The following is a 27,182-nucleotide window of genomic DNA, read 5'->3' on the forward strand; positions in this document are numbered from 1 at the left end:
TACACATGTTTTATCATCTTTATGTTATTGATTGCATGGGTGAGAAGTGTTGGAGTCAACTCCATTTTAAACTCAAGTCATTTGTGTATATTGAATTGCATTCCTATAAAGAAAATGTCCAGTCCATCCAACAGAGGGGAATTTCAATGGAACATATTCGGCAGATTTTATTGGTTGATTGATAATAATTGTGATAGATGGAAGCATGTGTCACTCCTACTCATATACCGTGTGCATGATTTGATCTGTTCATTTCTAATCAATGTGTATTCTGATAGGTGGAGGCGTGTGTCATTCCTACTCGTACGGTGTGCGGGCCGTGATCCAGTGTCTACCGGCGTGGTTCCGCTTCGTGCAGTGCCTGCGCCGTTACCGTGACTCCAAACGGGCTTTCCCTCACCTGGTCAACGCCGGGAAATACTCTACCACTTTCTTCGTGGTCACCTTCGCTGCCCTGTACAGCACTCACAAAGAGAATTGTGAGTGTCGTGATACTGTATTGTACTAGTGTACTCCTCAGACATTAGTACAGTTACAAAGGGAGGGTATATTACTGGAAACTTTAGAAGTTTACCAGTAAAGTACCAGAATAATCTTTGGCCCTCTGTGTGACTTTATCAAATAATTGAATAAGATTATAAACTTTTTTTAAATGTAATGACAAAGCTGAAAAGCATTATCCTAAATATAAGCCATCAACTTAGTGAATACCATTGGTGTTTAATGAGGGTGAAACAATGTTTACACACTTATTTATTTGACCTTGTCAATATATAATATTGTTTTTCAATATTTTGATGTCAAACTGTTATACCTCTCTCCTAGCTGCGAGTCACAACGAAGCTAAGATCTTCTTCTACCTGCTGATTGGCTGTTCCATAGTCAGTTCCTGTTACACCCTGGTGTGGGACCTGAAGATGGACTGGGGCCTGTTTGACCGAAACGCAGGCGATAACACCTTACTCAGAGAGGAGATCGTCTACCCCCAGAAAGTTAGTATGCACCTTTGGGGGGGAAAAAGCTATACCAACCAAACTGTTGAATATTGATTTAATCATCTATGAACAAAAATATAAATGCAACATGCAACAATTTCAAAGATTTTACTGGGTTACAGTTCATATATAAGTAAATAATTGAATTAGGCCCTAATCTATGGATTTCACATGACTGGGAATACAGATTGTTGGTCACAGATATATTTAAAAAACAAAGTAGTGGTGTGGATCAGAAAACCAGTCAGTATCTGGTGGGACCATTTGACTCATGCAGCACGACACATCTCCTTTGCATAGAGTTGATTGTGGCCTGTGGAATATTGTCCCACTCCTCTTCAATGGCTATGCGAAGTTGCTGGATATTGTCGTGAACTGGAACACGCTGTCGTACACGTCAATCCAGAGCATCCCAAACATGCTCAATGGGTGACATGTCTGATTAGTATGCAGGCCATGGAAGAACTGGGACATTTTCAGCTTCCAGGAATTGTGTACAGATCCTTGGGACATGGGGCCGTGCGTTATCATGCTGAAACATGATGTGATGGCAGCAGATGAATGGCACGACAATGGGCCTCAGGATCTCGTCACAATATCTCTGTGCATTCAAATTGCCACCAATAAAATGCAATTGTGTTCATTGTCCTTAGCTTTTTCCTGTCCATATCATAACCCCACCGCACCATGGGCTACGCTGTTCACAATGTTGACATCAGCACACCGCTGTATGGCCCACAAGACGCCATACACGTGGTCTGTGGTTGTGAGGCCGGTTGGACATTCTGCCAAATTCTTTTTCAAATAAATTGATAGAAATATGCTTTTTGTGCGAATGGAAAATGTCTGGAATCTTTTGTTTCAGCTCATGAAACATGGGACCAACACTTTACATGTTGCGTTTATATTTTTGTTCAATATATATATATAATATATATATATATATATACACTACCGTTCAAAAGTTTGGGGTCACTTAGAAATGTCTTTGTTTTTGAAAGAAAAGCTATTTTTTTCCACATTTTAATGACATCAAATTGATAAGAAATACAGTATAGACATTGTTAATGTTGTAAATTACTATTGTAGCTGGAAACGGCAGATTTGTATTTTAACGGAATATCTACATAGGCGTACAGAGGCCCATTTATCAGCAACCATCACTCCTGTGTTCCAATGGCACGTTGTGTTAGCTAATCCAAGTTTATAATTTTAAAAGGCTAATTGATCATTAGAAAACCCTTTTGCAATTATGTTAGCACAGCTGAAAACTGTTGTGCTGATTTGAAGAAGCAATGAAACTGGCCTTCTTTAGACTAGTTGAGTATCTGGAGCATCAGCATTTGTGGGTTTGATTACAGGCCCAAAATGGCTAGAAACAAAGACTTTCTTCTGAAACTCATCAGTCTATTCTTGTTCTGAGAAATGAAGGCTATTCCATGCGAGAAATTGCCAAGAAACTGAAGATCTCGTACAATGCTGTGTACTACTCCCTTCAAAGAACAGCGCAAAATGGCTCTAACCAGAAATAAAAACAGGAGTAGGAGGCCCCGGTGCACAACTGAGCAGGAGGACAAGTACATTAGAGTGTCTAGTGTGAGGCGTCTGTTTCTCAAAAGTCCTCAACTGGCAGCTTCATCAAATAGTACCCGCAAAACACCAGTCTCAACGTCAACAGTGAAGAGGCATTTCCGGGATGCTGGCCTTCTAGGCAGAGTTCCTCTGTCCAGTGTCTGTGTTCTTTTGCCCATCTTAATCTTTTCTTTATATTGGCCAGTCTGAGATATGGCTTTTTTTTTGCAACTCTGCCTAGAAGGCCAGCATCCCGAAGTCACCTCTTCGCTGTTGATGTTGAGACTGGTGTTTTGCGGGTACTATTTGATGAAGCTGATCAATTAGCATTTTAAAAAGATAAACTTGAATTAGCTAACACGATGTGCCATTGGAACACAGGAGTGATGGTTGCTGATAATGGGCTCTGTAGATATTTCCTAAAAAATCTGCCGTTTCCAGCTACAATAGTCATTTACAACATTAACAATGTCTACACTATTTCTGATCAATTTGATGTTATTTTAATGGACAAAAAAATGTATTTCAAAAACAAGGACATTTCTACGTGACCCCAAACTTTTGAGCGTGTGTGTGTGTATATTGTTGGGGAAAGCCTATGCCTCAAAGAGGAACACAGAAGTGTCTGATGATGTAGTAAATCATCATAAAAATATTTTCAGGCCTATTATTTCAGGTTTGTATGTGATTATTTGGTGTGTGTGTGTGTGTGTGTTCAGGCCTACTACTACTGTGCCATACTGGAGGATGTGTTGCTACGTTTTGCCTGGACGATACCCCTCTCCCTGAGCACAGTCAGTGGGATACCCTCCGCTGCAGACATCCTGGCCACCATCCTAGCCCCTCTGGAGGTCTTCAGGTGAGAACAGACTACCTCGCTCTACCTCGCTCTACCTCGCTCTACCTCGCTCTACCTCGCCCTACCTCGCTCTACCTCGCTCTACCTCGCTCTACCTCGCTCTACCTCGCCCTACCTCGCTCTACCTCGCCCTTTCCACCTTTCTCTCGCTCCCCCTCCCCCTCTCACTCAATTAAATTCAAAGGGCTTTATTGGCAAGGGAAATATATGTTTACATTGCCAAAGCAAGTGAAATAAACAATCAAAAATGAACAGCAGACATGTTAAAATGTCATTATGGCTATGTACAGTGTTATAATGATGTGCAAATAGTTAAAGTAAAAAAGGGAAAGTAAATAAACATAAATGTGGGTTGTATTTACAATGACGTTTGTTCTTCACTCGTTGCCCTTTTTCGTGTGGTATTTCGCCCAATAGATATGGGAGTTTATCAAAATTGGATTTGTTTTGGAATTCTTTGTGGGTCTGTGTAATCTGAGGGAAATATGTGTCTCTAATATGGTCAAACATTTGATTAGGAAGTGCATCTGTTTACACCTCATTTTGTGGGCAGTGCGCACATAAGCCCGTCTTCTCTTGAGCGCCAGGTCTGCCTACAGCGGCCTCTCAATAGCAAGGCCATGCTCACTGAGTCTGTACATTGTCAAAGCTTTCCTTAATCTTGGGTAAGTCACAGTGGTCAGGTGTTCTGCTACTGTGTACTCTCTGTTTAGGGCCAAATAGCATTCCTCTCTCTGTCGTTCTCTCTCTCGCTCTGTCGTTCTCTCTCTCTCTCTGTTGTTCTCTGTCTCTTGTGTTCTATATTTTCTTTGCATTCTCTCTTCCATTCACTTTATTTCTCCCTACCCTCTGTCTCTCAAACACCCTTTTTATATGCCAATATCTTATTTCCTGTAAATGGACATTTCAGGGCTGACTACTATTGTGGTGACCTCTAGGTAGAGCTCTTTCTCCTGAAGATTTTAAAAGGCAAACATTTAGCCACCTCAAGGACATTTCATACATAATTCTCTCTTCCCATACGAACATTGAAACACCTCAACAATATTTCACTTGCTATTCTCTTCCTCCCCCTCTCCACTGCAGGCGTTTTGTCTGGAACTTCTTCCGTCTGGAGAACGAGCACCTGAATAACTGTGGTGAGTTCCGAGCCGTGAGGGACATCTCAGTGGCTCCACTGAACGCTGACGACCAGACGCTGCTGGAGCAGATGATGGACCAGGAGGATGGAGTCCGGAACCGCCTAGGCAAGAAGAACTGGAAACGCTCCTACAGCATGTCTCTGAGACGGCCTCGCCTCGCTTCCCAGTACGGTTATAGAAGAGCTACACACACACATTGGCATGCATACACAACCACACAAAGCTACAGCATGTCCCTGAGACGGCCTCGCCTCGCTTCCCAGTACGGTAATATGGTACACACCTTATATAAAACTTATGGCTGTGTTTCCCTATACTAAACTTTCTCTCTCTCTCTCTGTCTCTCTCTGTCTCTCTCTGTCTCTCTGTGTCTGTCTGTCTGTCTGTCTGTCTGTCTGTCTGTCTGTCTGTCTGTCTGTCTGTCTGTCTGTCTGTCTGTCTGTCTGTCTGTCTGTCTGTCAGGACCAAGACCCGGGACACCAAAGTTCTCATCGAGGACACTGACGAGGACACCTGACATCAGGCCAGACCCATTGCATCCATAGCATGGGTTCAGAACCTCTTTAAAGGACCACGCCCCTCCTAGGGACACGCCCCCTGACCCCCTTCCTCCCCATCAATCAGTCAATCGATCGTTTGATTGACCTGCCCCTCGTCAGCTTCTCCAATCAGTCCATCACAGAGCTGCCTATCTGCACCTTACATGTATTGACATAAATCAACACACACACACACACACACACACAGAGTACAAAGACATGAATATAGGAGTAGGTAGAGGAACAAAATATTATACACACACCTTGTAACAGCTACTTTTAAGCCACTTTGTTTTGTTACATTCATGGACCATTTAGTACTGAGTTGACGTCACCCGTTATTTTTCAGATTCATGGGAAAGAGACGAAAAAACAAGACTACATGTTGATGTAGATGTCAGGAAGAACAAACGGGTGGACTAACTTTTGATTTCAAGATGGCTAATCAGAAATGATCTAATATAAAGAAAGACAGAGAGCGTTGGACTCTGAACAGTGATCAGACACTCCTCTGCAATCAGTCTGGTTCTTTGACTTTCTCATTCCATGTTTTGATGAACATGATGATGAAGATGACTATATTAATGTGGCTGTTCTTTCTATGTGCTATAAGTTCTTCCACGAATACCTTGGTTCTTATTTTATTTTGTTGAATGTACATTTAATTGTTATTTATGCGAGGGGAGAGATGCCTAAAACATTTTGGTAGTGAAAAAAATGTATAAAAAACAAAATGGGTGTTTCTGATTTGAAATGGCTTCTAAAGTGTCTGCCTTACGTTGCCCATAAGAACTGTTCCAGGACCTGTTGGGGATTGGGATTCATTCTAATGGTTAAGTGGGTCAGCCTGAATATAAGTCTGATCAGAGACCAATGTTTTTTGGGCATCTCATCCTATAAAAAGACTTTGTATGTTCAAAAACCCTCAGGAGGCTCCGATGTAGACAATTCTCTCAAAACAAGCCACCCCCTTCCCTGTCTTCAGAACCTTCCAATCTGGGTTAACTATAACATTATGTTTACTTTCATGCCAAATCTAGTCTTTCGTCTTTTTAGATACCAGTGTGAGCTAATGCAGTCTCTCAGTAAGCTGTGTGAGAATGGCAGGATTTTCTACTATCGTTATATCGCTTGCTCTTCTCAGAGCTAGCCAAATATCTGCAACATTCCATTGAGAGCTGGACTGTGCTTCCACGGCACAACGCCTCCGTAAGTCACATAGCACAGCAGATATAAATAGAATCTATAGAGGATATTTCACTATTAACAGCCCTCACTTTTTCTTGGTCATGTGACATGAGTTGTCAGGTCACATGGTCAGGAGAAAATCAGAGCCCTACTCACTTTTTAATATATACCTTCTGTTCTAGACATCCTAGTTCTATCTGCATTGCTTCGCAGCCTTGTGTCCACTAAGCAGCATAACGCAGATCTCTGTTGTCAACTTGAGTTTAGCCATCTTTAGGGCCCTGTGTTGATCCTGGTCCGTTCCATTCCATTAGATCTCAGGGCAGCACACCCAATGCCAGTGAGGAGTCAAGTGTCGCGTGTGTCTGGGGGTGTGCAGGGATTGGCCTCTTCACCAACCAATCATCTCCATTCTGATCCACCCATCCTGTTCATTCTGATGTCCACTTCCTTGGTGTGTCTAGAGTCTTCTTTTTTTTTTACAAGATAACTGCAATTAATATTTTCAGTTTAATTAAATTATAAAACATCATTATATTCCTCTGTAGCAGAAATCTAAGTCATTCCATCAATTCAATAGTTTTTATTCGTTCCTAGCTTGAACACTTCTCACTTTGAGTCATTTGTTGAATGTCTCATTCTGTTAGTAATTCCAGCCAACAAACACGATGTGTGTGCGTTCTCACATTTAGTCCTGAAGAGAAGTGTCTGTGTTGACTCACCTAAGGAGTCTTTAATATTACAATGCATTCAATGCATATTCTCAGTTCTAATGAAGGCAAAAGCTTTAAATGTTCTACTCTTACTGAGTAAACACAATTTCCTAGAATTCCTGCCTCTCCCAAAAGCCACCTGAGGGTTTTAACCCCCATTGTGTGCCCTGGTAGATTTACTAACCCTGTAAAGATATAAGCAATCATTTAGGGCAGAATCCTAACTTGATATGCCCGGATAACTCATCTCCCATTGACATTAATGCACAATATTCAAAGGTTTGAGTTAACCCAGGTGTATCTCAGGTTAGGATTTGGCCCATACTTCTTGAAGTTCAAGCTGCATTTCATAGTGTAGAGGTCAACCACAATAGTGATTGTGGAAAGCCTGATGGAGCTTAAATGTCTGGGGGAACTTGTCTTAAATAATGTGATGAAGAAGATGACCACATAAAGACAACATGGTGTTCGATTTGTGGCTCCATCCCAAATGACATCCTATATTGGGCACTTGTTTTTAACTTAGGGTACTATATAGGCAATAGGGTGCCATTTCAGATATGTCCCTGTGATGCTTGAGCTTTCTTGTCGACCATGTCATGACCAGCTCAAAGGGAGCCGACCTCGGAGGCTCTTAGACTTGAATGGAGCTGGTTAGCAATAACAGCCATGCATTATCCCTGTAATAAGTCAGAAGTATAAAGCGATGTTTGCAGCAGGGGGAGGAGGGACCCCAGTGCCTCAGGGTAAACTGTTGGTTTTCATTGGGCCTCGGTGTGTTGTAGATCAAATAGTTCCTATTTAACTAGAGTCACCTCATCTGAATGATTTGCCAGAAATGCACTTTAGCTGCTAAAAAGAACCATAGTAGACACAGACTAAACAGAAACGCAGAAGCTGTGGCCCAATGAGAACTAGTAACAATTCAACACCCTGTGCACCTTGGGTCCCCTGCCCCTTGAAAAGATTGTGATGGTCACCTGTTGTTACTTTTTCAAATATTGTGGTCTCTACAGGTCTGGGGACTGTACCTCCTAGGTCAACCAATGAACCTAGTGGGGGAAATAGAGAATATCTCTATCCTTTTGTTACATTCCTAAAGTAACATCTCACCCTTGAGAGAGTGAGCTGGAGGGCCCACACACACATACATACAAAGCCTTGTAAATATTAATGCACACTCTCTGAAGTGCTTACACACATCCTGCTTACAATTATACCCTGTACACACACCCAAACACCTTGCTTGGAGTATGTTCCAGCTATGAATGCTAAGGGTGGAGTTGCACTGGACCCGTCTCCCTGTCGCTTCTCATTGGATCACTGGATCTCTCAGAGCTGTCACTCCAATAGATCCTCCTATGGAAGAAGAGTGGAACCTACTGTACCGAAAGCCTGGACCAAAACAAAGCTCTTTAGAAAGTTACCATGTTTCCCTTCTGCCTAGAATGCTATAAAGACTGAAAAAACGCAAGTGAAGGAAGAGCCCTGTATGAACTATATGAAACGGACTGTTTCCCATGTCCCATATGTCCCGCCAGCGTGGTGTTTTTATGCTCCAGTTTTTTTAACATGCTCGCCCTATGTACTGTCATCATACCCTGTACCCCTGGTCACTGTAACTACTACCTTAAGAGTACTCCTCATGCATTTGGCATTCTCTGCTAACTGAGGTGCCTGGATCGCACCCCCACTCCCCTCCCCTCCCTGTTACATGGTTTTTGAGTTAAAAAAAAGTCAGACAAAACATTTCTGTACTTGTAGCTGTTTATTTCCATCCTTCTGTACCTATTTATTTCCTCTTTATCCAGTCTCTTCCGCTATTTCTTTGTCCTGCGGGTGGCGCTGTTTCTATGACCTTCAGAGGGCATTCTATTCCATAATGTTTGAATGTAGCTGGCCTAATGGTGAGAACATTTTGCTATATTTTGCATAGGGAGGTGTCAAAGAAATATATTCTTATAGCTTACTCAAAGTAATAGACAACGTTTCTTGCCCATGCTTGGCAGGCTGAAACCTTTTTAATAGGTGTAAGAGAAATTTGATGAAATATTTGAATACTGTTCTCGGTTTACAAGGTTTAGGCAAGAACAAGCCACAAATTTGATTTGGCACCAAAAAATATGCCCATGCCTAGACGTCCGCTATCAAATGTGGTCAATACGACACCTCCCTTTCGTGGAAGAAGGTTGAAACACTTTAACAATTTGTATCCATGCAATGGATACACTTAGTCTAGACAAAATAACATTTTACAGCCAGTTTGTAACGGTACAATCTATTCCTGATCATTCTCCACTGGAAGTATTTCATTCCGTTTAGGGAGTGATGCATGCGGTCTAAGGCACTGCATCTCAGTGCTTGAGGCGTCACTACTGACACCCAGGTTCGATTCCAGGCTGTATCACAACCGGCCGTGATTGGGAGTCCCATAGGGCGGCGCACAATTGGCCCAGCGTCGTCCGGGTTTGGCCGGTATAGTCCGTCATTGTAAATAATAGTTTGTTCTTAACTGACTTGCCTAGTTAAATAAAATGTATGACCAAATAGACGACACTAGCCTGCCTTATTTGAGTGTTTGAATTGTAGCATAATGGAACAATTTATTTAGTCTAATAGCTCAAACATTGCTCAAGTCGCTGGACTAGTTTTTCCACAGTCTTGCCCTACTGCCACGTATCATGGCAGTGGACTTTAGGTCGACAAGTACTTGAAAACATCGTTTTACCCCTGACCAGTAATTTCGTCGACACGCGCTTAAAGTATTTGCCTTGTTGTACAGAGGTGAGTAAGTGAGCCGCGTGCGTGTTGACGAGCGAGACTATTTCAGTAGCCTATTCTGATTGCGCCGAAGGAAGTTTCATCATTCTCCTTTATGTAAATTCAGTAACTTACTTTTGTGTGTGATGGGCGTGAAATGTGATACAGTACCGACATGAAGTCCGGAGAGGAGACGGATTACGAGGGAGACCTAAATAGTTTGCCCGACGACTCCAACTTTGTCAAACCTTATTTATTAGAACTGAGACAGAGGGCACAGAAAGACATCATCGACCCGCAGCAAAGCTTGAATTGGTCCGACAGTTTTCTAATAAAGTTTCTGCGAGCGAGAGACTTTAATGTTGAGCTGTCACTGAAGGTTGGTATCTCGGTGGGTTAAAGGTAGTGAGAAATTGAAACTGTTGGCTATGCTGCATGTTGCCCAGCTAGCACATTGGTTCCTTGGAAGTTGTGGGAACGTACGTTTTTGCTACCCCATTGGTTCTGGGAATGAAGCCATACTTTTTAAATGTTCTGAGAACAGAAGTTAAAATTTCGCCTGTTGATAGTTATTTTTTAGATTGCAGGTTAGGTTCTGAGAATGTTTTACTATGGTTCCCTGAATTTTCCTAGGAGATGAACTTTCTGAGAATGGAAATGATAGGTTATTTGAAGATAATTAACGTTCTGATAACATGTTTCAATAACTCAATAAAACTGATAGCCTAGTTTAACTATTTTGAACTCCAAGCACAGATAGGACACATGGAAATTAATTTGCTAAGGCATTAATCATGCAACCATTTTTTATTGGCATGTGTTTTTTCTGGAAAGTTTCCTTTGTGTTTAAAAAACATGACTTTAAATAAAACCATGATCATCTGTAGAAAATGTTAAGCTGAAGTACTGAAATTCCCAAAGAAGAATGTTGTTTCTTAATGTTCTCAGAAAACATTTTGAGAATTACTTTAAATAAAACCATGAGGTAGAAACCTAGAGGAAACATTATGCTGAAGTACTGAAATTCCCACCTAAGAAACATAGTTCTCAGAACATTATGTGCGAGCCGGTTATCCTGCACCATTTCCAGAAAATTGTGGGAAGGTTGTATGCAAAATAACCATAAGACTAAGCTCAAAGAAGCATGGTTCTCAGAACGTTATGTGCTAGCTGGGTTTCGATGCCAATCGCACTGGTTTAGAACTTGGACTCAAAGACTGTCACTGAAAGAAAGTTGGGTCCATGCCAACTGGAGTAACGGGGAAAATAAACTATTTGGGCTACAGGTTGTCGCTATGTGAGGAAGTTTTAAACGTCCAGATTGCAGCACATGCATGGATAATGTCAAAAAGCATGTCAAAAAAGACAATTTGCTTTGCAATAGTTGGACGTTTTGGACCTCTCCAAAACGAAACATTCACAGTAGGATAGGTAATGCAGGCATGGGTTTATAGGAGAGTGTATTATTCATGGGTTAAACACTTTGGTTACTTAGTGTAAGTTAATGTTTGTATGTGTCTTAACTGCATTCAACAAAATGTGTGGCATAGTTCATGCCTGTCGCTCTGTATCCTGTTCATAGCCTAAAAATGTCAGTCAGTACACATAGGTTTGGAAAACATTTACCAGCTTGGCACTTAACAGTGCCCACACAGCCTGACATGATTTGACAGGCTGACAGCTGGCTGTGGGTCCTCTGTTGCAATCACTAAAATATTTATTTTCTTTCTCTTTCTATCTATAGCTACTCGTTAATTACCAGCGTTGGAGGAGGGAGTGCCCAGAGATCAGTGCCAACCTGCAGCCGTCCTCTGTCCTGGGACTCCTCCAGAATAACTACCATGGAGTGCTGAGGGACCGGGACCTCAGCGGCAGCAGAGTGCTCATCTATAGGATCGGTTAGTTCTCACCTCTAGGGTGTCGTAGTGTGTGGTCTGGGTGTCAGGCAAGGCAAGCGGTACCACTGCATAAAACCACCTAAAATGTGCTTTGAACATAAATCAAAAGGAATAATCTGCCCATGGCTGTGTAAAAGGCTATGTAAGGAGATTGAATACTCTTCAATACAGTATACTCTATAGTAGGGGTATTGAACTCTTAACATACGAGGTCTGGAGCACTGCTGGTTTTCTGTTCTACCTGATAATGAATTGCACCCACCTGGTGTCCCAGGTCTAAATCGGTCCCTGATTAGAGGGGAATACATTTTTTTTTAAAGCTTCGAGGTCAAGATTTGAATTTGAGGGCTATCTATAGGGTGTCATTTGATATGTTGTCATTTGAGATGCATTGGCTTTTCTCCTCAGGCCAGTGGAACCCCAAAGACTTCACAGTGTACGAGGTGTTCCGGGTCAGTCTGATCACATCTGAGCTGATCGTCCAGGAGACGGAGACCCAGAGGAATGGACTAAAAGCCATTTTTGACATGCAGGGATGGTGCTTCGCTCACGCCCTCCAGATCAACCCCTCCCTGGCCAAGAGGATCTCCTCTGTGCTCACAGTAGGTTATCTGTTGAACTGGGTCATGTTCATTAGGACACTCAACATTTTCAACTGCTGTTTTAATGGGCCCGTCCGCTGGTTTGAGAAATAATCTTTCTATGATAAGTGTTAGACCTTTACCATTACTGATAATGTTATTCTAAGGATAAGGTTAGTTCTGGATCCAGAGTTGCAGAAATCTCATGTGTTACTCTTACAGAATATACCTATACTGTAAGTCTGTAATAATACTGTATTTAAGGTAGAATCAGCAAGATGATGTAGATGCACAAAGTAAACAACAGTAATTAGTCAATATCCGCAACAACTAAGAGCGTTGTAGTGTGAGGCTGAACTTCTCCTCTGTTGTAGTGGGAAGCACACCCGTGCACATGCACAGATACTTTGTGTGACTGTGTGAGAGCAAAGTGTTGCATCCCGCTCATCTCAATATCTGCGGTGCTGCTCGTTGCAACATCATCTAGCTGAGTCTACCTTTAAGCCTAAATGTGATCTCCTCAGGACTCGTTCCCTCTGAAGGTGCGAGGAATCCATCTGATCAACGAGCCCATATTCTTCAGACCTGTCTTCGCCATGCTCCGCCCATTTCTGCCTGATAAGATCAAACAGCGGGTCAGTCGCCATGCTTCATCATTCACGTTCTTGCACTGACTCTTGTTTCACCTGGATACATCTCTTTCATACATTTTAACGGGAGTGATGGAGATGATGATGTTGTTTAGAGCAGGCTCTTATAACCCACGATGATGTCTCTGATGATAGTGACAACAATGTGGATCATGACGGCAGTGATACTAATTCATGTCAATGTCCTCCTGTCTTACTCCTAGATCCACATGCATGGCAGCACCTTCAAAGAGACTCTGAGGGATTTCTTCTCCGAAGACATCCTCCCCCAGGAGTACGGGGGCAGCGGCCCCTCCATGGAAGAGGTGTGTCAGGAGTGGACCTCCCACATCCTGCAGTCTGAGGAACTCCTCACCCAGCTCTCCATCTACCCTGCAGGAGATGAGGTCACCTCTGACCCAGAACCTGACAGCCAGTCTGCCTACAGCTCCTGACTCCCCATAGACTACACATCCCAGAGTGCATCTCACTGACCAACCACACAACTCTTAGCATTCTTCTGAAGTCCAATTCCAATTTCTTATTCCTTTCTTCACCTTCTTTTTTTAAGGGAAGTCCAATCGATATGGTTGGGGTGCACAACTTGAGCTCTTGGTCCAAGATTGTCTGCTAGTTTTGAGTTTACAAGAGTATCCTGTTTATTTAAAGTTTTTATCAGTAGTCGATGAAAAGATAGGATGATGATGAGGGATGCTCGGTAGGAGCTAGTGCTCAAAATAGTATAATAACACATTGGAATTGGGCCTAGACTACTTTTCGCCATCTCATCTGTTTTATGGGTTTTGCAAACATTTATATTATCGGGACGGCAGGTAGCCTAGCAGGTGGGAGCGTTGGGCCAGTAACCGAAAGGTTGCTAGATCGAATCCCAGAGCTGACAAGGTAAAAAATGTCATTCTGCCCCTGAACAAGGCAGTTAACGCACTGTTCCCCGGGTGCAAAAGTGTTGATTAAGGCAGCGCTCTGATTCAGAGGGGTTGGGTTAAATGCGGAAGACTGACTAGGTATCCCCTTTACTCAACCAACTGTCTTCTACCATAATGTGTTAAAACAGAAGGCAAGGTTAAAGACATATATATTTGAGCTATTTTTACAATTCTGTGAATGTCTACTGTAGTAGTGATGTATATTTTTATACTATGATTGGTGTTTTAATTAATTATGAAGATTAAGTGCTTAGTTCTTTACTCAAATAAGTATAAGCTGATACAGCCTGTTCTTGGAAAGATCCGTTAACCCAGATTGATAATACAAGATAGCAAAAATCCCTGAATATCCTTTGTCCAGCCTGTAGTAGCAAACTCTGAGGAAATTGATTCAGTTCTTTGCTGTTTTGTCTTTTTCTCACAGAAGATGATGAAAGAAAGGTGTCCTCAGAAATGTTCACATTGTAGCAAAATTGGAGAGATTTTAAAAATTGACAATGTTTTCAACATCTCTCTCACTCAGATGAGAGAAGTGCTGAATACATCTCTGTATGTTATTACAGAAGTTCTAGTCCAATGAAAGCTGCTGAGGGGAGGACGGCACATAATGGCTGGAATGGAGTGGTATCAAACGCGTGGTTTACATGTGGTTCATACCATTCCATTGACTCCATTCCAGCCATTGTTATGAGCTGCTCTCCCTTCAGCAGCATCCACTGCTCTAGTCCATTCCCTGTCTTTATGTGAAACAGTCCAAAGGTCTAAAAGCTGTCCAGAGGGGCAGTGTGATGAGCTTAGTTAGGTTCTCTCACAACATTATGTTGAGCCTGGCTGGGATCTTTCTCAGTCTACTGTGTTGAGTTTGGCTGGGCTCTCTCCCCTCCTGACCATAGGCCCTCAGTAAACGCAGTAAACAAGCCCTCTGTCCATGTTTGAGGAGATTTCATTACATTTGGATGGCTTGATTTAATCATGTTCAGTTATGCTTTATTTGTGTCCGTTTGTTTGGGAGCAAGACGAGCAAAATGATTTTTGATGAAGTGCCTCTTTGTGTTTTTCTATTGATATTCTACTTGAGGCTTGTTGGAACACATTGCTTGCTACATCTTTATGACCAATATCATTGCATTGAGGAAATGTGAACATACCAGTAATTTAAAAGAACTTTTGTAAGCTTTGCGTCATTCAGTGGTTCCTGATAGACCGTCATCTTGCTTCCTCATATGGCAAAGGTTTACTTTTCCTACTATTATTAGTTTTTGGAATAGTACTGTAATTAAACAACTTGCACTATTGAAAGTTTATTAAACCGCTGTAATTGAATGCCCTATAGAAGGTGAATATTTTATTAAAATATCAAATTAATATCACCCTCATTGTCTTGACATTTGTAAATGTTTTAAAAATACTTTAAAGTACTACTTAAGTCATTTCTTGGAGTATCTGTACTTTACCATTTATATGTTTTACAACTTTTACTTCACATTCCTAAAGAAAATAATGTACTTTTTACTCCATACATTTTCCCTAAAACACAAAAGCACTTGTTACATTTTGAATGCTTAGCAGGACAGGAAGATTGTCTAATTCACACTCTTATCAGGAGAACATCTCTGGTCATCCCTACTGCCCGTGATCTGGCGAACTCACTAAAAACACATTTTTAGTTTGTAAATTATGTCTGGGTGTTGGAGTGTGCCTCTGGCTATCCGTAAATAAAAAAAAAACAAGAAAATAGTGTTGTCTGGTTTGCTTAATATAAAGAATTTGAATTAATTTATACTTTTTACTTTTGATACTTAAGTATATTTAAAACTAAATACTTTTAGACTTTTACTCAAGTAGTATTTTACTGGGTGACTTTTACTTGAATTATTTTCTATTAAAGTATCTTTACTTTTACTCAAGTATGACAATTGAGTACTTTTTCCACCATTGCTTTTTCTTACCAATTATATTTTAACTTCCAGGTTTTCTGAATTTCAGTCTATGCCCTCTGCTCTAATTGATAGAAATGCATAGAAGTGGGAGGGAAAGCAACGCATGAGTCTATTACCATGTATTTGTAAGTCGCTCTGGATAAGAGCGTCTGCTAAATGACTAAAATGTAAAAATGTAAAATGTATTTATCTAGTTATTTTATGAAAATTGCCCTGTAGAGGGGAGTGCAACCGTTTTTCCTCCTATGGAATTCCCTTAATTCACTGGTGAATGAATATGGAGGAAGAAGAACTTTTCAGTGGAAAGAATTTGAGTGTCCACAGACAACGTTTTCAATGACATTTCATAAAATGACTTTAAAAAAGCATATAAAAATAATCAGTTACAGAACGGTAGTTACTGGATATTTAACTGGTCAAGTGTTGCCATCTAGTGGGGAAAATATGAGTCCAAAGTCCAAACACTTATGAGTTAGTATCTCCACATGCTGAATTTTCTTTACTATGCCGTGAAATATTTATGACTATCAATTCTCATTGTCAAATTACTCGTAAGTATGCCTACTATTAGACCTGACGCCATGAGCTGTACACACCTCCATAAACCCACCGTCAAGATAATAAAATCTTTATTAAATTTACTATTTTACAGACTGAAGTTATTATTAAAATTACCAATTTAATCCTCTGGAGGATAAAGAGGAATCTGTCTTGTTCTTGGCATTGAGGCCCAGACAGCTAGACGGACTAGAAGAGACGAATGTGACAGATTCACATACTATAAGTTCACATAGAGTACCAGTCAAAAGTTTGGATACATCTACTCATTCCAGTGTAGAATAATACTGAAGACATCAAAACTATGAAATAACACATGGAATCATGTAGTAACCAAGAAAGTGTTAAACAAATCAAAATATATTTATATATATATTTTCAAAGTAGCCACCCTTTGCCTTGATAACAGCTTTGCACACTCTTGGCATTCTCTCAACCAGCTTCATGAGGTAGTCGCCTGGAATGCATTTCAATTAACAGGTGTGTCTTGTTAAAAGTTAATTTGTGGAATTTCTTTCCTTGTTAATGCGTTTGAGCCAATCAGTTGTGCTGTGACAAGGTAAGGGTGGAATACAGAAGGTAGCCCTATTTGATAAAAGACAAAGTCCATATTATGGCAAGAACAGCTCAAATAAGCAAAGAGAAATGACAGTCCATCATTACTTTAAGACATGAAGGTCAGTCAATCTGATAGATTTCAAGAACTTTGAAAGTTTCTTCAAGTGCAGTCGCAAAAACCATCAAGCGCTATGATGAAACTGGCTCTCATGAGGACCGCCACAGGAAAGGAAGACCCAGAGTTACCTCTGCTGCAGAGGATAAGTTCATTAGAGTTACCAACCTCAGAAATTGCAGGCCAAATAAATTCTTCACAGAGTTCAAGTAACAGACACATCTCAACATCAACTGTTCAGAGGAGACTGCGTGAATCACGCCTTCATGGTCGAATTGCTGCAAAGAAACCACTACTAAAGGACACCAATAAGAAGAAGAGACTTGCTTGGGCCAAGAAACACGAGCAATGGACATTCGATCGGTGGAAATCTGTCCTTTGGTCTGATGAGTCCAAATTTGAGATTTTTGATTCCAACCGCCGTGTCTTTGTAAGACGCAGAGTAGGTGAGCGGATGGTCTCCGCATGTGTGGTTCCCACAGTGAAGCATGGAGGAGAAGGTGTGATGATGTGGGTGCTTTACTAGTGACACTGTCAGTGATTTATTTACAATTGAAGGCACACTTAACCAGCATGGCTACCACAGCATTCTGCAGCCATACACCATCCCATCTGGTTTGCGCTTAGTGGGACTGTCATTTGTTTTTCAACAGAACAATCACCCAAAACACACATCTAGCCTGTGTAAGGGCTATTTGACCAAGAAGGCGAGTGCTGCATCAGATGACCTGGCCTCCACAATCACCCGACCTCAACCCAATTGAGATGGTTTGGGATGAATTGGACCGCAGAGTGAAGGAAAAGCAGCCAACAAGTGCTCAGCATATGTGGGAATTTGAAGCTGGTTGAGAGAATGCCAAGAGTGTGCAAAGCTGTCATCAAGGCAAAGGGTGACTTTGAAGAATTTAAAATATATTTTGATGTGTTTAACACTTTTTTGGTTACTACATGATTCCATATGTGTTATTTAATAGTTTTGATGTCTTCACTACTTTTCTAAAATGTAGAAAATAGTCCAAATAAAAAAAAACTTCAATGAGTAGGTGTGTCCAAACTTTTGACTGGTTCTGTACATATAATAACACAACCTAGTAGTCAGGATCAATCAATCAAATATATTATCAGCAGATGTCACAAAGTGCTATATAGAAACTCAGCCTAAAACCCCAAACAGCAAGCAATGTAGAAGCACGGTGGCTAGGAAAAACTCCATAGAAAGGCAGGAACCAAGGAAGAAACTAGAGAGGAACCAGGCTCTGAGGGGTGGTCAGTCCTCTTCAGTAGGATCCTGTCAATGGAAATACTATGTTTCACAGACCCATTGACTTTCTTCACACTTTGTTACATTACAGCCATATTGATTAATTGATTAAATCGTTTTTTCCCCTCATCAATCTACACAAAATACCCTATAATGACAAAGCAAAAAACTTAGTTTTTGCAACAAAAAAACATATTTAACTTTAATATCATATTTACATAAGTATTCAGACCCATTACTCAGTACTTCCTTGAAGCACCTTTGGCAGCGATTTTATATATATATATATACATAAAATATATTTTCACCTTTATTTAACCAGGTAGCCTAGTTGAGAACAAGTTCTCATTTACAACTGCGACCTGGCCAAGATAACGCAAAGCAGTGCGACACAAACAACAACAGAGTTACACATGGAATAAACAAACATACAGTCAATAATACAATAGAAAAAGTCTATATACAGTGTGTGCAAATGGGGCAGGATAAGGGAGATAAGGCAATAAATAGGCCATAGTGGCAAAATAATAACAATATAGCAATTAAACACTGGAGTGATAGATGTGCAGAAGATGAGTGGGCAAGTAGAGATATTGGGGTGCAAAGGAGCATAATAAATCAAATAAATAACAGTACGGGGATGAGGTAGTTGGATGGGCTATTTACAGATGGGCTATGTACAGGTACAGTGATCTGTGAGCTGCTCTGACAGCTGGTGCTTAAAGTTAGTGAGGGAGATATGAGTTTCCAGCTTCAGTGATTTTTGCAGTTCGTTCCAGTCATTGGCAGCAGAGAACGTGAAGGAAAAGCGGCCGAATGAGGAATTGGCTTTGGGGATGACCAGTGAAATATACCTGCTGGAGCTCGTGCTACGGGTGGATGCTGCTATGGTGACCAGTGAGCTGAGATAAGGTGGGTCTTTACTTAGCAAAGACTTATATATGACCTGGAGCCAGTGGGTTTGGCGACGAATATGAAGCGAGGGCCAGCCAACGAGAGCACACAGGTCGCAGTGGTGAGTAGTATATGGGGGTTTGGTGACAAAACGGATGGCACTGTGATAGACTGCATCCAATTTTCTGAGTAGAGTGTTGGAGGCTGTTTTGTAAATGACTTCGCCGAAGTCAAGGATCGGTAGGATAGTCAGTTTTACGAGTGTATGTTTGGCAGCATGAGTGAAGGATGTTTTGTTGCGAAATAGGAAGCAGATTCTAGATTTCATTTTGGATTGGAGATGCTTAATGTAAGTCTGGAAGGAGAGTTTACAGTCTAACCAGACACCTAGGTATTTGTAGTTGTCCACATATTCTAAGTCAGAACCGTCCAGAGTAGTGATGCTGGATGGGCAGGCAGGTGTGGGCAGCGATCGGTTGAATAGCATGCATTTAGTTTTACTTGCATTTAAGAGCAGTTGGAGGCCACGGAAGGAGAGTTGTAAGGCATTGAAGCTCGTTTGGAGGTTGGTTAACACAGTGTTCGAAGAAGGGCCAGACGTATACAGAATGGTGTCGTCTGTGTAGAGGTGGATCAGAGAATCCCCAGCAGCAAGAGCGACATCATTGATGTATACAGAGAAAAGAGTCGGCCCGAGGATTGAACCCTGTGGCATCCCCATAGAGACTGCCAGAGGTCCGGACAACAGGCCCTCCGATTTGACACACTGAACTCTGTCTGAGAAGTAGTTGGTGAACCAGGCAAGGCAGTCATTTGAGAAACCAAGGCTGTTGAGTCTGCCGATAAGAATGTGGTGATTGACAAGGATCGAAAGCCTTGGCCAGGTCGATGAATACAGCTGCACAGTATTGTCCCTTATCGATGGCGGTTATGATATCGTTTAGGACCTTGAGTATGGCTGAGGTGCACCCATGGCCAGCTCGGAAACCAGATTGTATAGCGGAGAAGGTACGGTGTGATTCGAAATGGTCGGTGATCTGTTTGTTAACTTGGCTTTCGAAGACCTTAGAAAAACAGGGTAGGATAGATATAGGTCTGTAGCAGTTTGGGTCTAGAGTGTCTCCCCCTTTGAAAAGGTGGATGACCGCGGCAGCTTTCCAATCTTTGGGGATCTCAGACGATACGAAAGAGAGGTTGAACAGGTTAGTAATAGGGGTTGCAACAATTTCGGCGGATCATTTTAGAAAGAGAGGGTCCAGATTGTCTAGCCCGGCTGATTTGTAGGGGTCCAGATTTTGCAGCTCTTTCAGAACATCAGCTATCTGGATTTGGGTGAAGGAGAAATTGGGAGGCTTGGGCAAGTTGCTGTGGGGTGTACAGGGCTGTTGACCGGGGTTGAGGTAGCAGGTGGAAAGCATGGCCAGCCGTAGAAAAATGCTTATTGAAATTCTCAAATATCGGGGATTTATCGGTGGTGACAGTGTTTCCTAGCCTCAGTGCAGTGGGCAGCTGGGAGGGGGTGCTCTTATTCTCCATGGACTTTACAGTGTCCCAGAACGTTTTGGAGTTTGTGCTACAGGATATCAAATTTCTGTTTGAAAAAGCTAGCCTTTCCTTTCCTAACTGCCTGTGTATATTGGTTCCTAACTTCCCTGAAAAGTTCCATATCGCGAGGGCTATTTGATGCTAATGCAGAACACCACAGGATGTTTTTGTGCTGGTCAAGGGCAGACAGGTCTGGAGTGAATCAAGGGCTATATCTATTCCTGGTTCAACATTTTTTGAATGGGGCATGCTTATTGAAGATGGTGAGGAAAGCACTTTTAAAGAATAACCAAGATATCCTTTACTGACGGAATGAGGTCAATATCCTTCCAGGATACCTGGGCCAGGTCGATTAGAAAGGCCTGTTCGCTGAAGTGTTTTAGGGAGCGTTTGACAGAGATGAGGGGTGGTCGTTTGACCGCAGACCCATTACGGACGCAGGGAATGAGGCAGTGATCGCTGACATCCTGGTTGAAGACAGCAGAGGTGTATTTGGAGGGCAGGTTGGTTAGGATGATATCTATGAGGGTGCCCATGTTTATGGATTTGGGGTTGTACCTGGTATGTTCATTGATAATTTGTGTGAGATTGAGGGCATCAAGCTTAGATTGTAGGATGGCCAGAGTGTTAAGCATGTCCCAGTTTAGATCACCTAACAGCACGAGCTCTGAAGATAGATGGGGGGAAATCAATTCACATATGGTGTCCAGGGCACAGCCGGGGGCAGAAGGTGGTCTATAGCAAGCGGCAACGGTGAGAGACTTGTTTCTGGAAAGGTGGATTTTTAAAAGTAGAAGCTCAAACTGTTAGGGCACAGACCTGGATAGCATGACAGAACTCTGCAGGCTATCTCTGCAGTAGATTGCAACTCCGCCCCCTTTGGCAGTTCTATCTTGTCGGAAACTGTTATAGTTAGGGATGGAAATTTCAGGGTTTTTGGTGGTCTTCCTAAGCCAGGATTCATACACGGCGAGGACATCCGGGTTGGCAGAGTGTGCCAAAGCAGTGAATAAAACAAACTTAGGGAGGAGGCTTCTAATGTTAACATGCATGAAACTAAGTCTTTTACAGTTACAGAAGCCAACAAATGAGAGCGCCTGGGGAATGGGAGTGGAGCTAGGCACTGCAGGGCCTGGACTAACCTCTACATCACCAGAGGACCAGAGGAGGAGTAGGATAAGGGTACAGCTAAAGGCTATAAGAACTGGTCATCTAGTACGTTCGCAACAGAGAGTAAAAGGAGCAGGTTTCTGGGCACGGTAGAATAGATTCAAGGAATAATATACAGACAAAGGTATGGTAGAATGTGAATACAGTGGAGGTAAACCTATGCATTGAATGACGATGAGAGAGATATTATCTCTAGACACATAATTTAAACCAGGTGAGGTCACCGCATGTGTGGGAGGTGGAACTAGGGGGTTAACTAAGGCATATTGAGCAGGGCTAGAGGCTCTACAGTGAAATAAGACGATAATTACTAACCAAAACAGCAATGGACAATGCATATTGACATTAGGGAGAGGTATGCGTAGCCGAGTGATCATAGGGGTCCAGTGAGTAGCTCGGCGGGCCAGAGACACGGCGATTCAGACAGCTAGCGGGCCGGGGCAAGCAAGCTAGCAGAAGGGCCTTAGAGGGATGTCACGACGGAAGAAGTCAGTTGTATCCCCTTCGTGCTGTTACGTCGTCAGACCAGACGTCATGGATCAGCAGGGCTCCGTGTGGTAAAAGGGTCCAGGCCAATTGGCAAAATAGGTATAGTGGCCAAAGAATTTGTCCGATGGGCCTCTTCAGCTAACAGTCCGATACGCTCTAGACAGCTAGCGGGCCGCGGCAAGCAGATGGGCATTCAGGGGACGTCGTGACGGAGGAGCCAGTTGAAAAACTCCCTCGGGTGAATTACGTCGGTAGTCCAGTCGTGATGGGTCGGCGGGGCTCCGTGTCAGCAGTAAAAGGTGTCCAGGCCAAATAGCAAAATAGGTATTGTAGCCCAAGGAGTGGCTGACGGACCTCTTCGGCTAGCCGGGAGATGGGCCTAGCAAAGGCTAGCTCCAAGCTAATTGGTTCTTACTTCGGGACAGAGACGTTAGACAGGAGTGGCCACTTGGATAGCAGCTAGCTAGCTGCGATGATCCGGATGAAAAGGTTCAGAGCTTGCAGTAGGAATCAGGAGATATGGAGAAAAATAAGTCCGATTTGCACTGATTTGAGTAGTGCTGTGCAGACTGGCGAGAGTTGTCTGGGCTAAAGGTAGCTGATGACCGCTAGCAGTGGCTAGCTGACTACTAGCTAGTTAGCTGGCTAGCTCTGTTGGGGGTTCCGGTTCAAAAGTAAAGAAAATAGCAGATCCATACCACATTGGGAGAGGCGGATTGCAGGAGAGTATGTTGAAGTTGAAGTTAAGAAAAATTGAAATAAATATATGTGAAGAAACAATATATAAAAAAATATATACACGGGACACGACAAGACGCGGACAAAAGACGTCTGACAGCTAAAAGCTTGGCAAACCTGTATTTGGGGAGTTTCTCCCATTCTTCTCTGCAGATCCTCTCAAGCTCCGTTAGGTTGGATGGGGAAAGTCACTGCACAGCTTTTTTCAGGTCTCTCCAGAGATGTTTGATCGGGTTCAAGTCTGGGCTCTGGCTGGGCCACTCAAGGACATGACTTGTCCCGAAGCCACTCCTGTGTTGTCTTTCTTTGTTGGCAGCTATTCCATCTAGGTCTCCAGTGTTTCAAAAAAAAAATAAAGTATTAAGATTAGCCCATTGGTTCTGTAAATTGTTTTATCAGATTAATCAAACCATTGACGCAATGAATGATAGCATTGTGCACCAGTAATACTAGTAAAGACAGAGTTGGGCACAGATTCCAGTCAATATAGTCAAGTTGAACTTGAACACTTCTTCTGCTTACAATTTAAATATGTCACATGCACTTTCAGTATAGACTAAATTAAGGCAAGTCGTCCAGGTCCTGAGGCAGCAAAGCATCCCCAAACGATCACACTACCACCACCATGCTTTACATTTGGTATAAGGTTCTTAATGTGAAATGCAGTGTTTGGTTAACGCCAGGCATAATAGGACCCATGTCAGCAAAATAGCTACACTTTTGACTCATCCGTCCATAGAACATTCTTCCTGGAGTCTTGATGATCATCTAGGTGCTTCCAGGTTATTTTCTGGCAAACTTGAATCAACTTTTTGGATGAGTTGGATGAGTCCTTCCCATTATGTCTGGCAAAAACCAAACACTGCCTTTCACAGTGAGAACCTCATACTAACGGTCAAGCATGGTGGTGGTAGTGTGATGGTTTGGGGATGCTTTGCTGCCTCAGGACCAGGAGGACTTGCCCTAATAGAAGGAACCATGAATTCTGCTCTGAATCAGAGAAATCTACAAGAGAATGTCAGGCCATCCGTCTGTGAGCTGAAGCGCAGCTGGGTCATGCAGTAAGACAATGATCCAAAACACACAATCAAGTCTACATGAAAATGGTTAAAAAGCAACAAATATGATGTTTTGGAATGGCTGATTCAAAGTCCAGACCTAATCCCAATTGAAATGTTGTGACAGGACTTGAAACGAGCAGTTCATGCTTGAAAACCCACAAATGTCCCTGAGTTAAAGCAGTTCTGCATTCCTCCACAGCGATGTGAGAGACTGATCAACAACTACAGGAAGCATTTGGTTGCAGTCATTGCAGCTAAAGGTGGCACAACAACCAGTTATTGAGTGTAATGGGGCAATTACTTTTTCACACAGGGGAATTGGTTGTTACATAACTTTGTTAATTAAATAAATAAAATAAGTAGATACAGTTGACGTCGGAAGTTTACATACACCTTAGCCAACTACATTTAAACTTTTCACAATTTCTAACATTTAATCCTAGTAAAAGGTCCCTGTCTTAGGTCAGTTAGGCTCACCACTTTGTTTTAAGAACGTAAAAAGTCAGAATAATAGTAGAGAGAATGATTTATTTCAGCTTTTATTTCTTTCATCACATTCCCAGTGGGTCAGAAGTTTACATACACTCAATTAGTATTTGGTAGCATTGCCTTTAAATTGTTTAACTTGGGTCAACTGTTTCGGGTAGCCTTCCACAAGCTACCCACAATAAGTTGGGTGAATTTTGACCCATTCCTCCTGACAGAGCTGGTGTAACTGAGTCAGGTTTGTAGGCCTCCTTGCTCGCACACGCTTTTTCAGTTCTGCTCACAGATTTTCAATGGGATTGAGGTCAGGGCTTTGTGATGCCCACTCCAATACCTTGACTTTGTTGTCCTTAAGCCATTTTGCCACAACTTTGGAAATATGCTTGGTGTCATTGTCCATTTGGAAGACCCATTTGCGACCAAGCTTTAACTTCCTGACTGATGTCTTGAGATGTTGCTTCAATATATCCACATCATTTTCCTCCCTCATGATGCCATCTATTTTGTGAAGTGCACCAGTTCCTCTTGCAGCAAAAAAAAACACAACATGATGCTGCCACCCCCGTGCTTCACGGGTTGCATGGTGTCCTTCGGCTGGCAAGCATCCCCCTTTTTCCTCCAAACATAACGATGGTCATTATGGCCAAAAAGTTATATTTGTGTTGTGCAGTTGCAAACCGTAGTCTGGCTTTTTTATGGCGGTTTTGGAGCAGTGGCTTCTTCCTTGCTGAGCGGCCTTTCAGGTGATGTCAATATAGGACTTGTTTTACTGTGGATGTAGATATTTTTGTACCTGTTTCCTCCAGCATCTTTACAAGGTCCTTTGCTGTTGTTCTGGGATTGATTTGCACTTTTTGCACCAAAGTACGTTCATCTCTAGGAGACGGAACATGTCTCCTTCCTGAGCGGTATGACAGCTGCGTGGTCCCATGGTGTTTATACTTGCATACTATTGTCTGTACAGATGAACGTGGTACCTTCAGGCATTTAGAAATTGCTCCAAAGGATGAACCAGACATGTGGAGGTATACATTTTTTTTCTGAGGTCTTGGCTGATTTCTTTTGATTTTCACATGTCAAGCAAAGAGGCACTGAGTTTGAAGGTAAACCTTGAAATACATCCACAGGTACACCTCCAATTGACTCAAATGATGTTAATTAGCCTATCAGAAGCTTCTAAAGCCATGACATAATTTTCTGGAATTTTCCAAGCTGTTTAAAGGCACAGTCAACTTAGTGTATGTAAACTTCTGACCCACTGGAATTGTGATACAGTGAATTATAAGTGAAATAATTTGTCTGTTGTCACGTCCTGACCTTAGAAAGCTGTTATTTTCTATGGTAGAGTAGGTCAGGGCGTGACAGGGAGGTTTTCTAGTTTAGTTTTTCTATGTTGTCTGGTTCTAGTTTTGTTTGATCTCCAATTAGAGGCTGCTGGTCCTCGTTGTCTCTAATTGGAGATCATACTTAAGTAGGGTTTTTTTCTACCTGGGTTTGTGGGAGATTATTTCTGAGTTAGTGTATGTTTCTACTCTGCATCCCGGTTTGTTGTTTTTGTTCATTCAGTTTATTTGTGTATGTATTGCAAAGTTTCACAGTGAAAATAAAATGTGGAACGACACACGCTGCACTTTGGTCCGCTCCTTCCTACGACAACCGTGACATCTGTAAACAATTGTTGGAAAAATGACTTGTGTCACGCACAAAGTAGATTTCCTAACCGACTTGCCAAAACTATAGTTTGTTAACAAGAAATTTGTGGAATGGTTGAAAACGAGTTTTAATGACTCCAACCTAAGTGTATGTAAACTTCCAACTTCAACTGTATACGTTTTTGTTATTTGTAAAGGTTCTCTTTACAGTGGGGGAAAAAAGTATTTGATCCCCTGCTGATTTTGTACATTTGCCCACTGACAAAGAAAGGATCAGTCTATAATTTCAAATGTAGGTTTATTTGAACAGTGAGAGACAGAATAACAACAAAAAAATGTTATAAATTGATTTGCATTTTAATGAGGGAAATAAGTATTTGACCCCCTCTCAATCAGAAAGATTTCTGGCTCCCAGGTGTCTTTTATACAGGTAACGAGCTGAGATTAGGAGCACACTCTTAAAGGGAGTGCTCCTAACCGCAGCTTGTTACCTGTAAAAAAGACACCTGTCCACAGAAGCAATCAAACAGATTCCAAACTCTCCACCATGGCCAAGACCAAAGAGCTCTCCAAGGATGTCAGGGACAAGATTGTAGACCTACACAAGGCTGGAATGGGCTACAAGACCATCGCCAAGCAGCTTGGTGAGAAGGTGACAACATTTGGTGCGATTATTCGCAAATGGAAGAAACACAGAACTGTCAATATCCCTCGGCCTGGGGCTCCATGCAAGATCTCACCTCGTGGAGTTGCAATGATCATGAGAACGGTGAGGAATCAGTCCAGAACTACACGGGAGGATCTTGTCAATGATCTCAAGGCAGCTGGGACCATAGTCACCAAGAAAACAATTGGTAACACACTACGCCGTGAAGGACTGAAATCCTGCAGC

The 27,182-nt window shown here is 42.1% G+C and overlaps 2 protein-coding genes across 2 annotated transcripts in view; both read left to right on the forward strand.

The window, feature by feature from the left end:
• The window catches only part of LOC106599164 (xenotropic and polytropic retrovirus receptor 1 homolog), a 57,475-nt gene extending 48,718 nt beyond the window's left edge, over window positions 1–8,757 (forward strand). Inside the window, exons 10-14 of the mRNA XM_014190278.2 lie at window positions 279–479; window positions 826–992; window positions 3,287–3,426; window positions 4,513–4,734; window positions 5,031–8,757. Of these exons, the coding sequence (XP_014045753.1) occupies window positions 279–479; window positions 826–992; window positions 3,287–3,426; window positions 4,513–4,734; window positions 5,031–5,085 (785 nt within the window). The 3' untranslated portion in view covers window positions 5,086–8,757. The remainder of the gene's footprint in view (window positions 1–278; window positions 480–825; window positions 993–3,286; window positions 3,427–4,512; window positions 4,735–5,030) is intronic.
• A 1,056-nt stretch (window positions 8,758–9,813) lies between these two features.
• On the forward strand, window positions 9,814–15,193 carry ttpa (tocopherol (alpha) transfer protein). The gene is made up of 5 exons (XM_014190280.2): window positions 9,814–10,147; window positions 11,513–11,666; window positions 12,075–12,268; window positions 12,772–12,882; window positions 13,101–15,193. Exons 1-5 carry the CDS (start codon window positions 9,944–9,946, stop codon window positions 13,329–13,331), a joined length of 894 nt encoding a protein of 297 aa, XP_014045755.2. The 5' UTR covers window positions 9,814–9,943; the 3' UTR covers window positions 13,332–15,193.
• The last annotated feature ends 11,989 nt before the right edge of the window (window positions 15,194–27,182 follow it).

This window comes from Salmo salar, chromosome ssa03 (genome assembly GCF_905237065.1).
Source record: "Salmo salar chromosome ssa03, Ssal_v3.1, whole genome shotgun sequence".
Classification (NCBI taxonomy): Eukaryota; Metazoa; Chordata; class Actinopteri; order Salmoniformes; family Salmonidae; genus Salmo; species Salmo salar.

Coding starts and splice junctions, on each gene's coding strand:
- ttpa (XM_014190280.2), top strand. CDS start 9,944: ATGAAGTCCGGAGAGGAGACGGATTACGAGGGAGACCTAAATAGTTTG. Junction 10,148..11,512: donor ATGTTGAGCTGTCACTGAAG/GTTGGTATCTCG, acceptor TTCTATCTATAG/CTACTCGTTAATTACCAGCG. Junction 12,269..12,771: donor GGATCTCCTCTGTGCTCACA/GTAGGTTATCTG, acceptor TGATCTCCTCAG/GACTCGTTCCCTCTGAAGGT.